This window comes from Dicentrarchus labrax, unplaced genomic scaffold (genome assembly GCF_905237075.1).
Source record: "Dicentrarchus labrax unplaced genomic scaffold, dlabrax2021, whole genome shotgun sequence".
Classification (NCBI taxonomy): Eukaryota; Metazoa; Chordata; class Actinopteri; family Moronidae; genus Dicentrarchus; species Dicentrarchus labrax.
The window spans coordinates 21,881,843-21,897,959 of NW_026136708.1; the positions used below are offsets into that span (position 1 = coordinate 21,881,843).

Genomic DNA, 16,117 nt, shown 5'->3' on the forward strand with positions numbered 1-16,117 from the left:
CATGATGATTAGTATAATCAAGACATAATATAATAAACATAATAAGCTCCAAATTGCTGGGTGTTTAATATTTTATGTAGTAAATGTATCCTTAATGACATGATATAAAACCTAAAGCTATTCTCCAATGCCCGGATGATTGCATGGTAAGAAACAATTATACAGTCTTCTAATGGGCTCTGCTGGTAATAGATCACAGTGCACTTAATGTGTTATAAAACTTATTGAAACTATTTCTCTGAGATGCTTAAAACAGACTCTAAATATCCTGAAAATGTGTCAGTTCCACAAAAAACACGTGTAAATAATGAATTTATGAATCCCGAAATCAATTCATTTTGATGACATTGCACAAGACCACAGGAGTCACAAAAGTGTGTGTGTGGACAGGAAATGAGTGTATTGACTGCGATACCTCGTCCACGCTGTTATCAATAAAACCCAGCGGCAAAGAGCCAAAAACGGGTCCAGCGGATCCATACACAAGTCTATTACTGTTTACTTCTTAGTGCGGGCACACACAGACATTAAAGCATAGTCAAGCACTGCTGGATGGATAAGTGGGAAGGAATCGAACTCTTCCTGTGTTCCAGCTCGCTCCCTTTCGTTCTTTCTTGCTCTGGTGTTTTGAATTTTTTATTTGAGTCTGACGCTTAAGGTTGGAGATATTGTTGCTTTTAACTACGCGTTTGTGTATGGCTGCCTCGTCTGTCCAGCATCCGCATCCGACAGTCGGTTGTTAACAAGACAAAAAAGCGAGGTTAAACAGCAGGTATTGTCTGTTAGGGATGGGAAAAAATAGATTCATTAATTCATTAGATTCATTTATATCTCCAGCATATACAGATTTATCTTGAATAAGGGGACAAGAGGGAGCCCACATCTTTCCATTCATTCCAAAACCCTAAAGCTGTCACCAAGCTTAAGTCTTACCCCACAAAAAAAAGTTAAAGGTGATGTGTGGAAATAGTATAAAATTCAGGGAGATGAGATGTCTGTCTGGTATCCAATAGATATGTTTGTTAGCAAAATGTAGGTTAACGTGATTCCAGTTTGGATTATCGTGATAATATTGAATGACATTTTCATAATGTTGCATGCCTAGCGTCTGTGTGTGAAAGCAATGTTACAGAACTTTCCAGTACGATTTGCCTAGTTTTTACATATGCACACAAACACACACACACAAACACACACAAGATAACAGGGTTGTTACAGATTCTTCAGATAGTTTTTTTATTATCGAAGGGCTTGTCATAAATATCAGAATTGATCTTTTTCTGAATAAAATATTCCACTCAATCTTACATAGAATCTGCTTTAAAAAAAAAAGGCGTCAGGTATATACAGACTGTATGTTTCTCAGCGCTCATTTCTGAAGGACTGCTGTGCTTTCGGTGATTAGCTTAATGACATGGGAAGCATGTAGATATGTCTGTGAGTAGAACGCACACACTTTGCCCCTTGCCTTTGATGTCTGCCTTTATTGTACAAGCATCCTCATTATAATATCCCCATTAAGAGCTCCTCATTAAGCAGGAACCTTTATTGTAGTCGTGACTGCAGACTGTTTGCAGACATCAGTTTAGGTATCTCAGGACCAAAGACCAAAGAGTGTGTCCCTCTGACATGATATAAACATCAAGTTAGTTATCCCTAAAGATCAGCTTTAATCCTCCTCGCTGTACTGTGTCCAAAATTGTGGATGTTCAGTGTTTCAGCTCATTCACTGCTGGAGGTTTGCCACACCTGAATTTCCAGTGCCACAGCAATCCTCGGTGCATAATCCTGCCTTATTTTCAGTATTTGCCAGCAGTTGTCCTGTCACTCAACAGCGTTGTCACAGCAGGAGGCCCATTGTTTTCTGATCTGCCACAGTAGCACAATGTTGAGACGTAAAGCTACCTTTGATACTTTCTGCATATGCTTTGAAATAAGTGCTTTTTAATGGGAAGGCGGGTATTGTGAAACCACCATGGGAGGGGTTGGAAATGATTTAAATCTATTTAGGTTAGCTAATGTTACTAGATTTACACATTTCTCCTCATTTACTTCGGAAAGATGATGCATGATAAATGACATGGAATCACCAAACGGGGGCTGATGTTATGTCTCAGGAGCAACAATAAAGTTTTTGCGACTCGAGTAAAATAATCCAGGAAAGTAAGTCTTTAAATTACGTTCTCTGAGGATATTGAAAACATTGCCACAGCCAGTACGAGCCTTTAAAGTGAAGGCACACTCCACCTTGAGGTTTCAGATAACTTACGAGACACAGAAGAGAGAGAAAGACAAAGGTTTGTTGAAGCAATAAGGAAGATTGTTTGAGACTCATGAACACAGAAGTGAGGACAGTAGCCAGGAGTGTTTGTCTCTGGACACTCTGCCAAGCAGACATGAAGTAACAGATGGAGAAAAAAGGAGTGAATCCAGATATACTTGAAGCCCTTATGCAACACGTCTACATCAATACGAGTGTCCCGAAGCAAAGTACAAGAGTTCTGGTGGCTTTGAATTGTCGGCACAGTAACACACAGTAAATCTACAGCAGTGGCCAGCGGAAGAAACATTTCTGCCATATTTCTGTGCTCCTTGTAAGTGCTGTGTAAACTGTTTTTCTCAGCAACTGTGGGCTAAAGATAAATGGTTCATACCCTCTCTGTGCCACAAGAGCTGCTGGCTAAGGAGTAAATTGTGCAAATTAAGGTGCAACAATATGATGTAGGGGCTGGTTTTTACTAGATTTTAGTACATTTAATTTAATTGATCTGGCACCTGTTAACCCAGCCAGTGCCATATGAGCCAGGGGAAATTTAGCCAGCACTACTCCGTGTGCAATCTTTTCTAAAACACTCTTACTTGTTCTTTAGCACCAGTTGGTTTCCCTACATACTTGCCCAGTTTGTGGACAGTGTCTGATTAAAGAAGACATTGTTTTGTTACTAAAAAGGGTGTGTAACTCTCTGACGATTCGATACATATGTAGATGCACAATCTACGATCGGATGCAACAACAACACGATACACTGCGATTCAAAGCCAATTTGATTCAGCCATTAAGATTTGATGGTGCTGCTTTTTGAATGACATTGTAACTAAAATAATTTACTCACCCTTTTTTCTGTTGACTTCAGCATCACAATGACTGAAATAACGTTTAGCCTGCATCACAAAACCTGAGAAAATATGACCGTAGCTGCAACACCTCGCCCAGAGTCCCACTGCAGGAGCCACACAGGTCACTGCCATTTATTTCTACACAAGCAGCTAAGCAACACTTTTAAATCTATTTAAAGAGAAAGAGCATGAGTACAGGGTTTATAGCACTCAGGAGACTTCCTCTGTCAGAACTCAAACGCTCTGGAACACAACTTACGATCATAAGCTATAAAGAGCGTGATGGGAAAAAGGAAACTCAACATTTCCTGTAATGAGAAAACCATAGGTATAGTTTTTTGTCATTGAAAGCTCCAAAAACAGCAGTGCGGGTTATCCAGTGGCACATACCAGCTAGCCATTCACAAAAATAATCACAAGATACACTTTGATCTAAAGAGGGCTACTTCGGCCATTATCTCATCCACTCATCTTGCTACAACCCTTAATTAGTTCTCTCTCAGGAAAAGGCCATGCTTTGTCAGTTTCATGTGCGCTCTGCTAATGGCTTTAATGTTGCAACATCAGGAGACTTGACTCCTCGCCTGCCAACTCTGTCAGGCCCTCTTGCAGGAATGAGATAACGTCACAAAACTGCTGACTCAGAGGGTCACTGTCCAACAGTTAACGGCAGCGATGTCTACTAAAGGCAGTCACACAAGATACTGCAGGAAAACTGCTGTAAATGTTTGCCCTTGAATAAGTGACTTATTATATAACCGCTCAAATGCAGATGTTTATCCATTCCAATATAGGACATTATATTTCTAGCTTTATTTAAACTGGACTGCTAATAGACAGCAGGCATCAGGAACATATAATATTGCCCTTTTGCATTTCCAATGCCTGCGTGTTGTGGAGGAAATAATTCAATTTTAATCAGGACGAATTAGCTACACAATCTAACTACTCAATCAGTCATTTAGACTTGGGGAGGAAAAAATGACGGGACACATTTTGTCTGGCATATAATTTGTTTTTTCTACAGGACAGAGTCTATTGTCCTATCTCTGGTTGACAGCTGTGACTTATGAGAGCTGTCAGTCAAGCACAAAAACTTCATCTGACTCAGGAATCTGTTCATAAAGACGTGAAGAGAGCGAGAGATGAAGCCTCATTGTTCTGCTGCCGAGACAAATGGCTTTACAGACTTCCAATTTTTGTTATTGTTTGTCCCATTTTCTCTGCCAAAAACTGTCTAGAAATAGAGGCATTGTATTTTTAGATGCAACACATTTTAACACTGCCATTTAAGGCAATGTTTGGTATCGAAGGATTTCTTTTTTAACTTTGGAGGCGTTGTGAAGCCCTTTTCTGTTCTGTGCCCGATTGGAGTGAGTGTGCCTGCATTTTATCAGCAAAGTACATAAAAAGCCTTTAAAAAAATCTGCTGCTTAATCAAAGGACAGAATGACTAAAAAACTGCACATATATATATATATATATATATCTTTCAATATCTACAGTTAAGCTAGCTGTTCTGTGAGGCTTGGGCACTGTGAACTCATGCTGAGCAGGTATCCATAGCTCAATACACCCTAAACACATTCATATGCACTATTCAATGACATGTTTCTAGTTTAGCCACTTCCTCAAATCACTTCAATGGCTCATTGTTTAATCTTACTCAGACTTAGTCATACCATACTCACTAACTGTGGAAAGCCTACCTCCGCCAAATCCACAGGACCCATTAACATTTCTGTATTGAGTTTGTGCTTAATTCATATTCATGAGTTGTATTTAGTTTTTTTAATCATCTCGTATTTCTTTTCTTTGCCCCTGTTGCAGAACGCCGAAGTGTCTGTGTTTGAGGTGAACATCCGGTTCGTTGGAGGTCTGCTGTCCGCCTACTACCTGTCTGGGAAAGAGGTAAGGAACATACTGAAGTGTATTATCATGCCACTTCCGCAGAGAACGAGACCTTGAAGAGGGATCTTTCTGCCTGTTGGCTGATCGATGAAACAGATGGCACAGAGCAGATGATGGACGGTGGAGATTGACTGAACAAATGAGTGCTTTTTTATGCTCAAAGACTTTAGTAATACGCCCTTTAATAGCTGGTACAGACAAGAGTATCCCATTAGCAAGTGCTGAGGTAAGTTCTCTCTCCCTCTTCTTGAGCTCAGCTGGTCCGTTCTTTGATTCCTACCAAGCTAGTGTAAGCGTTAAACACATGAAGAAGGCCTGAACTGTTGCTCGTTTTGGTTCTTGTTTTATGTGGTGGCGGTGCAGAGGTTTTAGATACAGTAGTGTTGTCCATCTACAAAAATAAGTGGTGTCAGATTGTTAAGTTATGCACACAGCCCTGTCTTAAGTGTTGAGCAAGAACATTAGTAAACTGAGGTTGCCTACAAGGTGCCTCAGATATAGACTGTGGTACTGTTAAGAGACTTTCTTGAGGTGGTATTCCATCGGCCATGGGAGGCACAATATGTTCTGAAGTGTCTGAAGAGTGCCGACAAATTATTACTCCAGACTTGCTTTATTCAGAAAAACGAGATAGGAGAGATATTCCACAGGGCTTCTCACTTTACTCATAGTGCCAGTCCTGCTGTGTCTGTGTGTATGTATGTGTGTGTGAATCTGCTTAGTGACAAGAGGCTGTGAAAATGACATCAGCGGGGTATTACACTCAGATCATGTTCAAGTCTGCCAATGCGGGGATTTTGTGTTGAACTCACTTTTCCTCAATATCTCCTCTGCTTTCTCCCTTTTAATTACACGCCTAAGTCTCTTAATGAATGATAAGGCCCTCCGAAGAATGGATAACTCTGCAAATCACCTAAAGAAAAGCTTTTAAAATCCCCCAAAACCTGGTAAAGCAGTGGTAAGGCATCGTAATGTTTTTGAAAACTGAAAGATCTTGAGGCCATTTCTGTCTCTCAGAATGACTTTGCTTTCACTGCTGTTGTGACTTGCTATAATCTTTATTTTAATACACATATTCAGGTATACATACCTATATCCTATCCACGGTAGTAAGCTAGTAGTACAGGCAGGAATCAGACCAGGAGTTATCTGGTAGCAGAACTCATTTCCAAGAACAATATGCATTTCAGCGCTTTAACACACAGAAAATGTCCAGGAACATTATTCCTTATTTGTAAAGTGCTGGATGTTTAAGCTATGGCTTAAAAGAAGCAATGATGACACAGGCATTGTTACACAATGTAAGTATTATTTAACAAGTTCAAAGTAGCGTAACACTACTTTATGGCTTGACTTTATGGCTCTTGTCGACATCTACAGTTTAAATATTAAACCAACTTGTATAATGTATTCAGCAGTTCTCTAAAGCCAATAACAAAGTGAGACAATCTAACACAAATCACATAGATTACGCCTTTAAATTTAAATCTCTCTATTCATTTTTTAAACCTAAACAGTATTTTAAGTGGGCCTTAAATAGCAGTAAGTCTTTAACAAGTATTTACATTATTGTTTAATCTGCTGATCATTTTCTGGATATATTCATTTTTAATTGTATATAAAATGTCAGAAAGTAGTGAAACATTACAATATTTCACATCCAAATTTCCTAAAGACCCAGGTGGGGATTCTTTAAATTGCTTGTTTTGTCCAACAAAAAGTATAAAACCAAAGAAATCCAGTTCATTACCACATAAAGAGAAAGAATGTACAAGCTGCAACTAGGGAGCAATTATCATGTTTGCTTGGAAAATATCACTTATCAAATCAATTGCTGATTCATTTTCTGTCGATTGACTAACTGATCAATAGTCCGACTATTCTGAGCTCTAAAGTGGAGATCAATATTAAGGATTATTGGCTCTGGTTGCTTTGTCAGCCACTACCAAGCCTGGCATCTATAAACAGCTGACTAAATTATACAACAATACAACAACAAAATGCCCAAAACAATTCAGATAAAAGCAAAATAACAGAATATTGTATTTAAATGTTTAAAAGGACAACACTGAGCCTCCTACTCTGACTTTCACGGACATACACGATCATGAAAGAAGCTGCTCCTTTGGAAACAGACGCTTGCATATCCTCCGAACTGATAATCCTCTGTGTTTTGTCTGAAACATTGGAGGCAAACTGTGACTCCTCATCATTTCTCAGCAGTCACTCTGAGCTCCATTTCTTTTTTTATGAGAGTCAATCAGTTCAAGACTCCCGTATTTCATCAGAGCCTTGAGGGGTCCCTCTCCTCCAGCTGCAGGTCAGGGTCTCCTGAAGGATGGAGGAGGTAGATGGATAGCTGATGGGTGGCCTTGGAGGAAGGCTGTTAATGGACAAGATGACTGACTGTTGCTGGTGGTATGCCACTGAAGGGCTGTTGATGTAGGGCTAAAAGACTGAAAGGGGTGTTGGGTGGTAAAAGAACAAACAGCATCAGTATCTGCTGGGTCCCGGTGAACGATAACTGGAAGATGGACTGGAATTAATTGAGCTCCCATTAGCAGAACCCTGAAAAACAGACACAAATGCATAGCTTGAGCCCATTGATTTTACATTACATTACAACAGGGGTGGGTCCAGACTCTTTTTTACTGGGGTTTACAAGTGGGGAACTGACTTATGCAGGTCTATATGTTTCTGCTTTCCAGTCATTCCCAATTTATACAATTCCAGTACTGTTTAAGATCCCAGTATGCAGAAATATTCAAATCCACAAGGCCAAAATAAAAATGTGGCATAAATTTTATACCACTAAAACTATAGGATTGAGTGGGTATATCTGCAAAGGAGACACTTGTGGGCATCCTAGGCCCACCCTCTGGACACACCCCCACTTATTAAATCCTCTTTAAAATAGTGTTTTCTCAGTCAACTAATTAATCCATGGGTCTATAAATTGCCCATAAAAAATGTTTAAAGCCCAAATTGCTTGTGTTCACCGAAGATATTCCGTTTACAATCACATAAGTCAAAGAAAAATATATATCAAGGCACTTTTGCTTGAAAGATGACTTTAACAAATTATCCAATATCAAAATCATTTCTGATTCATTTTGTGTTGATTGACTAATCGTTTAATCGACTAGTCATTTAAGCTCTAACACAGAGTAGGACACCCTGTCAACTTTTAGGTCTGTGATCCAAATTTAAACTTGAGCTTAACCCTAGGAAAAGTCTGATGTCCAAAATAGTCAATAATGCTAAAGTTTTGTAGTTATTGCCAGTCTCTGCGTTATTATTATTTATTGATGTTATTTTGTCTTGTAAAACTAGTCCTTGGCAGGCAAACCAAAGCAGCAAAATGAGATTACTTTATGCAAATTAAAGACTTCATGCATGAATGACAAATGATTAATTTAATATATTTATTGACTTAAGTTGTCACATCCAGTTCTCCTCTTGAACGTGCTAAACCTCAACTGGCAAAACCAGTGCTTTTGGCAACACACTGTTGATAAAAGCTCTTGCAGATAAAGTTGAGCTGTACTGCTGGTACATTTTGCGGAGTGATATTTTTATAACCAAATGGATTAATTGAACACTGGTCAGGCATTATGTAACACCCCATTTGGAGTATCTATTAGATTAGAACTGTACCTGACCTCTTGAGAAGATGTTCAACCCTCAAACCCAGAGACACCAGAGAGAGGCTGTCAGCTGAATACAGAGAATACAAAAGATTAGACTGTGACCTTAAAAAAATCAGCCCCTTGACTTCTTCTGCATTCTGTAGTGTTCCTGTCTGAATTGGAAAATGGATTCATTGGAGATAGGAGACTTTTCTAACACAAGACCCACTCAATATACTCTATAATGAAAAACTGAAAACTATTTTTTAGTTTTTTTTAAGTGTCAGCTGAAGTTGAAGCACTGTGAAAGGGGTGGAAGTGTCTTTTACATTTCAGAGCATTTGCAATTTTAATTTCAAGGCAGTTGAATTGTCAGTTTGTATATACAGTAAGCACCGAAAGTAGTTAAACTACATAGTTGAAGCGTCTGTCTGTATGGCTGGTATATGTAGACTGAAATGGCATTAAAATTAAAAAATTAAGTGCTGCTTTATTTGATTCATCTTTCTTCATCAAGTGATTTTTTTGCTGTTGATGGCGGCAAGTCGGACAGTTTGAGGTCTATCATCACTCCATCCGACTGTCAGCACTCTTAGCTGAACAGTATTTTGCAGTTGTATTTACAACCTGAATTTGTAAATAAGGAGGGTGATGGATAAGGAGTCAGAGTGATGCGAAGTGTTTGAGACAGACCGAAGGAGCCGGTAGAGGAGAGGAGTCACTCCGACTCTCCCTGTTGGTCCTAGTCTGGCTCTCACTCAAAGAGACCTGGGCCTTTGATGAAAATTTGATCAGTAAAAGTACAGCTGGTACTGGCTGTATGCACCCTACTGGCAGGCTTTTAACGCCCCTGCCTGCATACAGATCACAGCATGTAACCTCATCCACTGAAGAAAGGCAAGAAGGGAAGGACGGTAGGAAGTAAACAATGTATGGAGAGATGAACAAAGTAAAAGGCTTCCAGTCCTTCTACTAATCAAAGGTAAGTGCTTCAAAAGGGAAAGGACAGAGAAAGGACAGACAGCAGTGAGAATGAAAGAAAGGAAAGCCAGAGAGAAAGAAAGGGAAGAAGGAAGCTGTGCATGAAGGAAGATATTTTAGGGGAAAATAAGGAGAGAAACCTGAAAGAAGTACGGAAGAAGGAACTGAAAAGAAGAAAGAGAAAGAATTTGATACAGAAGAAGGAAGAAAACCGAGTAACAAATTCTTAAACACAATTATGTACCACATCCTATCTGTATACACTGGTGCTATACTAAGCCTTGAGATGCAGTTAGTATGCAAGAAATCCGCCTACTTAACTCTTTTATACCAACATCTAAATCATATAATACTTGCACCGTCTGACATCAATCAAATCTTGATTTTAAACTGTTTAACCATCATCCACAATACTTTTTAAACGTTTTCAGCTGTGTGCAGCTCCTGCATTTCCTTTATTGTGCATTGCATTGTGGGGGAATAGTGTACTACTATCAACAGCACACTCAAAAAATATCATATATACTGGCTCTTTTCAGAATATCTTTTCCAAAAGATATATTCATAAAAGAGGAGAGGAGAATGAACAATGGGGGGAAGGGACAAGCAAATTAATATGGGAAGTTGGGACGAAATAAAGGCAGGAGGCAATAAAAAATAGGGAAAGGAAATCATCTCTGAAGGAAGGAATAAAGACATTATCAAACGGATGACAATTTAGCAGAGGTGATTTAAAAAATGTAATAAGTATGGATGAAAAGAAGAAGGAAAGTAACGAGGTATGGGATGGAGGAATTATTTATGCAAATGAATTGTTTTAAGAGCAGAAACACTAAAACAGATTTCACTCAGTAAAATGCAGCAATCCTTTCACTACTCATATATGTATAATATCTACAAATGCAATGAAATCCTTCAATAATTTCTTCACAAACTGATTTTAGTGTGTAAAATTTAAATTACAGTGTGCAAGAATCAGCAAATCCTTGCTTGGAAGATCTGCTTTTAAAATTTGCCATTATTCATTATAAGAGGAGGTTTTCATCCTTTTCAAACCCTTATCCTGGAATGATTATAATGAACAACGATGAATGAGGCTTGATTGTGATGAAAACTAATCCCAATCTCCTTTAGTTGTGTCTGACAGAGTAATCTGGTGATGGCAGGGATGAATGTCCCAGTTGCCTCTTTCATCCTTTAGAACAACCCAGATTAAAATGAATATCCTGTCACTGGAAAACCAAAGCAGAGGCTTGATTCTCAGGTGTCTTACGGACGTTCTTTAGACACACAGAAACGGTGACAATTGGAAGAAAAATTAGAGGTTATCGAAGCATAATAGATACATTCAGGGCCATGATCTGCTGACATAATTAAGTAGCAGGTTCAGGAACTGACAGGAAGGGTATAAGCTTTTGATTTTGTGTCTACTTGTAACTTGTAGCTATAAGAAACTTCACAGCATCTGGCCATTAAACTGGTTGATCCATCGTAGAGGGAAGACTCATTCATTTACTGAACAAGGGCTGTTCTTAAACTGTGAAGTCAGACATGTAATTGTAAGTTCAGCACATGGGAAGAAATAGCTTAAATAATTCAAGAAAGGGAACTGTGTAAGGTGTACTTCTTATGGCAGGAGTCGGACTACCTGTAAATTAAATTCCATACTGATGTGTTAGGACTCATTGATTAAAGTCTTGAAAGAGTTACTGGTTGCTGCAATCATCCGTCCTCTCCAAACTGGTTGAAATAAGATTCCTTTGTAGAGCAAGTACTATATGCTGAAGGAAATGGGGGGGAACTCAAAGTCCTCTCAGTCCAAAAGTTCAGCCAAAGCAAATATGAGGCTTCAGCTGTCTGAGTTAGCCAAGTCAACTGGGCATTTTCCAAAATGATGATATTTTTAGTACAAAAATCCCCACCCAGACAGTGTTTCCGTGGTGAGCTGTCGTGGAGGAATACGTTGTGGTCGTATGTAGGTTTGTTGTTGTAAAACATGATGAAACACCAGAAAACAAATCTACACACAACTGCCAGGACAAGGATATCGTCTTGATTTAGCTAACTCAGACCTTTCTTACTAGCGAAAAGATATACAGAAGACAAAAATATATGAGCTAATAAATCATGGCCACACATAAAGCTAACCTTTGTATCAACCATATGAGGGACCATTGATGACTGGCTAACAGTGACACTCAATGCTGCATTCCAGTAATTGTGGTTGGCATTTGTCTGGACAAACAGAAACTGGCCTTGCTTTCCACTCTACTGCTGGACCATGGCACAGATCTGTGCTTGACTGATGTGGCTTGGCACAGTTTGGTTGTTCCATGGATTTCTGAGGCATGAACAACAGAAATTAGACAAACTTCAGGTTCCTGTCGCCAGGCCTTGATTCATTTCCTTTTTATTGTCAGTGATTGATCAGATGGCACAAGCCTGGCTCTGGATAGCAGAGTATAGCTTTGCCAATTCCTCCTGCTAATTGATCGGTCTCCATTAAGGTTGCTTTTCCAAAGTATTTTCAGAAATCTCAGCACTCACTGATCTACAATCAGACAAGCATTCATCTCGTAGTTCCATGCTGAGCCTCATGATCAAATCATACAATTACTGATTACTGATACTGTTTAAAGTAGACTTTGAGTGGACTATGGTCTGGGTCTTGGAAGCTTTCAAAATTAATGAACCAATGATTTCAGGGCCATTAAAGTACACTCGTGCTTCTGACATGTAGACATATGTGATTCGACTCCCTTAACCCACTATTCAGAGTCTTAACACATGTTTGTAAAGATTTTAATACCACCGAACAGAATCTCTTTTTCCTACCTCAAAGTTTTCTCCCATTTGCTGCCTGTATTTGGACACTTCTGCAGTTACCCCAAAGCTTACAAATATCTCCATGTTTGACAGTAATTACAAGTAGGATTCTTGTAACATATAATAATATATTTCTTCCGGTCACTAGCTTGCATTCATGGTCAGTCTTATATGACATAAATGCAGTGTTTACCGGAACAAGAGATGACGCCAAGATCAAGGCAGAGAAACCAAGAGGCAGATTGTGAGTGACAGGCTTACAGACAAGTAGACAGTTCTTGCACTGAAGTTTGGAAACAGCAGGGAGTCTAGATGTACACAACTTTCTGATGTGTTGCTCTGCCATATGGCTGACAGGGTGGTAACTTGAACAGCTGCTGCTTAAAAATCAGATTATGTGGCTCCTTTACTTGATTTTCACACAGGTTCTGCTGACAGCTTTGTGAAAATGTTCATTGAAGGGATGCCAGATATGCTTTATGATGACAACATGTAATATACATGTGAATACGTCCTTTCACACTATGCTTAGCCCTAAGCTATCACCTCCTGAGCACCCATAGGATTTACTAACCCCCTCTTCAATGCAGAGTGAGTACTAGTGTGATATTGCGAGTCAAAGTTAGAACCAAAGCAATTAAAGGTTTAATGTCCTAACAAATTGAAATAATGTGCGTGCTGTCAGCAGTTTGAAGATGTTCACTTGGGGCTGTTATTCATAAGACGTTTACTATTAGCCCTGAGTGAATGAATGGGGAATGATTAAAACGAGGTTAAGATAGCTATAGGCTTTCTCTATCTTGGAATTAAGATTAGCCCATGGTTAAGAAACACAAGTGGGAAAAACTTTTAATGTGACATTAGACCAAATTTGGTCTGAGAGCTGTAAAGTCCACCACTGATACTAACTCCACTTCACTACTCATGTGCCCACTTCTAGCTCTACATGGAGGTGTAAAAAATTCCCATAACCAGCACCCCTCTGGAACTAGTGATGTTCTTGATGATTGAGCATGACTAAACAAAAATTTCAGTCTGCATGCAGGTTTACCAAAGATTACTGTTGTGTATTGTATCAAATAAGAGCACAGTAAAATGTCTCATGTAGATTATTTTAATTATAGGAGGGAATATGGTGTCTTACATGCTGAAATGTGTTCTGACTGTTACCTCAGTTGCCCTCATTTCTCCTCAGTTAACATGCATCACACTGTAATTAGACGTAGCCGGGAAAAAAACTCATTAAGTCCAAATATACACGTACCCAGGATCCCTCAACACAAACCATGTCTGGAGGTGGAGATAGACACAGTTACAACAAAAGAGCTAACCTGTGTTGAAAACAACAAATTAGATGGGTGAGGGAATTATCTAAGAGGCATGAAGAAAGAGGAATGCGGTCCATCTTTTAGCCAGTGGCTCAGATAATGGAAAATAAAGCATAAAGAGAAGATGTAGAGGTATAGTGTATATGACAATAGGTGGATGGCTTGCCTGAGAAAATGGTTTTACATTGAAGGGAGGAAGAATGACTCAGTGAAACGAGGATTTAGTGAGACAGGAAGCTGCAGGGCAATAGCTGGCTGGCTTGCTTTCTGTATCTAGTGTATGTGTGTGGCATATAGAATTACTTCGAAAGTACGGTTAAACAGTCAAACTTTTTTTATTCTACAGTATTTGATTATACATTTTGAACGTACTTATATTCTGCAAGGCTCACACAAATGAATTGTGTTAAGATTCAGACATGAGACAGCCAAATGATAGACTCCTCTTAATCTAAACCTCTGAACTGAGTGTAGAATGGACACCTATACAGGAAGAACCACACAAACACATATATGACACATACGCACACACATGCATTAACGAAGAGACAGCCAAGGGAAACCTTCATTGACAGACCTTTTCCTGAGACGTCCAATCAGACACCTGTCGAGTGTGATACACTCACTCACAGACATCTACAACTCCCCATTTCCTCCATCCCACTTCACTGTGCAGGCACTGGATAGAAAGAAAGCTGGATGGATATCTTGACACTTTGCACGCATTCTTCAGTGTAATTTTTTTTTTGTTATGTGTCACTAACAGACAGGGTTGGGGTTTTTGACATTTTATAGGTCGAGTGATATATATAAAAATATATAATAATGAAAATAATTGTTAGGTGCAGCCCTAGACTCATTCCTACAAACAACTAATCTCTTGTTGTCCCACATCTTCTGAAGGCACCGTTATACTTCATCAGAACTACTTGCTGGATAGTCAAATGGCTACTAAACCCCCCTCCCCCGACACCTTCCTGGTGTTTTTTCCGACAATTTTGACTTTCTGTAAACATCATTCCGACATCACACCCACTTCCCGCTGTAATTGGCCAGCTGTGCAGAGTTGTTTGAACCTCTCTTACTAGCTCACCAACTATTTCTGATATTTGTGTGTACAATAGAGTATAACACTAATAATTTCACTCTTTTTCTCCATATTTAAATATATCACATCTCAATCCCCTCTACGGTCGGCTTTTCACCTTCGCCCTCCAATGTGGCTGTTTGGAACAGTTATGAACACATTATTTCTGATGTGATGAGCAACACATTGTACAAAACCACTTCTTTTCTAGCATTATCTGGCCCTCGGCCCTCACTCTCACTAGCCTAGCTGCTCTCTGATCATTTTGGTGGACGTGCATTCATCCATATAAAACTATTTAAACTTCACACTTTCTATCAATACTTGGCGCTGGTACAGGCAGAGGCAAGCTCATTGACACAAAGCCGCCCACAGTGTAATCCCATCTCTGACCTCTCGCTGTGCAGGTCAGCACAACAACCTGCACTACTGACCACTGACAGCTGAGCCATAAACTCACACACGCTGTGTTACAGGGTGTTGGGTGGACCCGACAGACAGTTCTATCTTCTATCCTCAAGAAATTCCCATTCACTCAGTGAGAAAATTGGCTTTGGGACGGAAAGAGAAAAACAACCACCCCCATCCCTTTCCCCCCTTTTGGCCATCTCTGCTTTCCTCCTGCTGTGCCCAAGTAAAGCGCCTTACATATCCACACACATACACGGCCAAGTAAAGGTTATTTACCAACCGTAGAGAATGAATTTTCTGGATATCTATCTTAATCCCTTTTTAGACTGGTCTAATCTGTTCTGAGGAGAGGGAGCAGGGCTACAGATGGGGAGGGAGGAGGATTGAGGACAGAAAGGGGGAAAGAAGAGTCTGACCAATATGGTACACGCTGTTACTCTGTCCGTTTCACCTCAACTCATGAAAATCAACTAATTTGTTATTTTTTTGAATTATTCTCTCATTGTTGCTGATGTGCTGAATAGGATGTGATTTAATTATCCAGATTTCAACTTGTAAATATTAGACAGGTTTGAAAATGTTTGGAGGAAAATTTAAATTTGAAGTATCTGATTTCATCCTACCAACAATTATTTTAGTAATTAGTGTTTCACTAGTGCCAATAAAGTTGAGGTAAAAATTCTATTCATTTCACTTAACCCGATGTTCTTACACAAACCGAACCATTTTACCACAGTTGGGCAAAGAGTTTAGATTGTAATTTAACCACATGTAAACCATATAAAAGTATGCAGTTTATGGTTCAGTGACCTGACTGAGGGCTATAC

General features: G+C 39.3%; 1 protein-coding gene across 1 annotated transcript in view; it reads left to right on the forward strand.

Annotated features, from left to right (window-relative positions):
- Window positions 1–16,117, forward strand: part of man1a1 (mannosidase, alpha, class 1A, member 1) — a 129,673-nt gene that overhangs the window by 55,367 nt on the left and 58,189 nt on the right. The window contains exon 4 of the mRNA XM_051409770.1: window positions 4,948–5,028. Within this exon, the coding sequence (XP_051265730.1) occupies window positions 4,948–5,028 (81 nt within the window). The remainder of the gene's footprint in view (window positions 1–4,947; window positions 5,029–16,117) is intronic.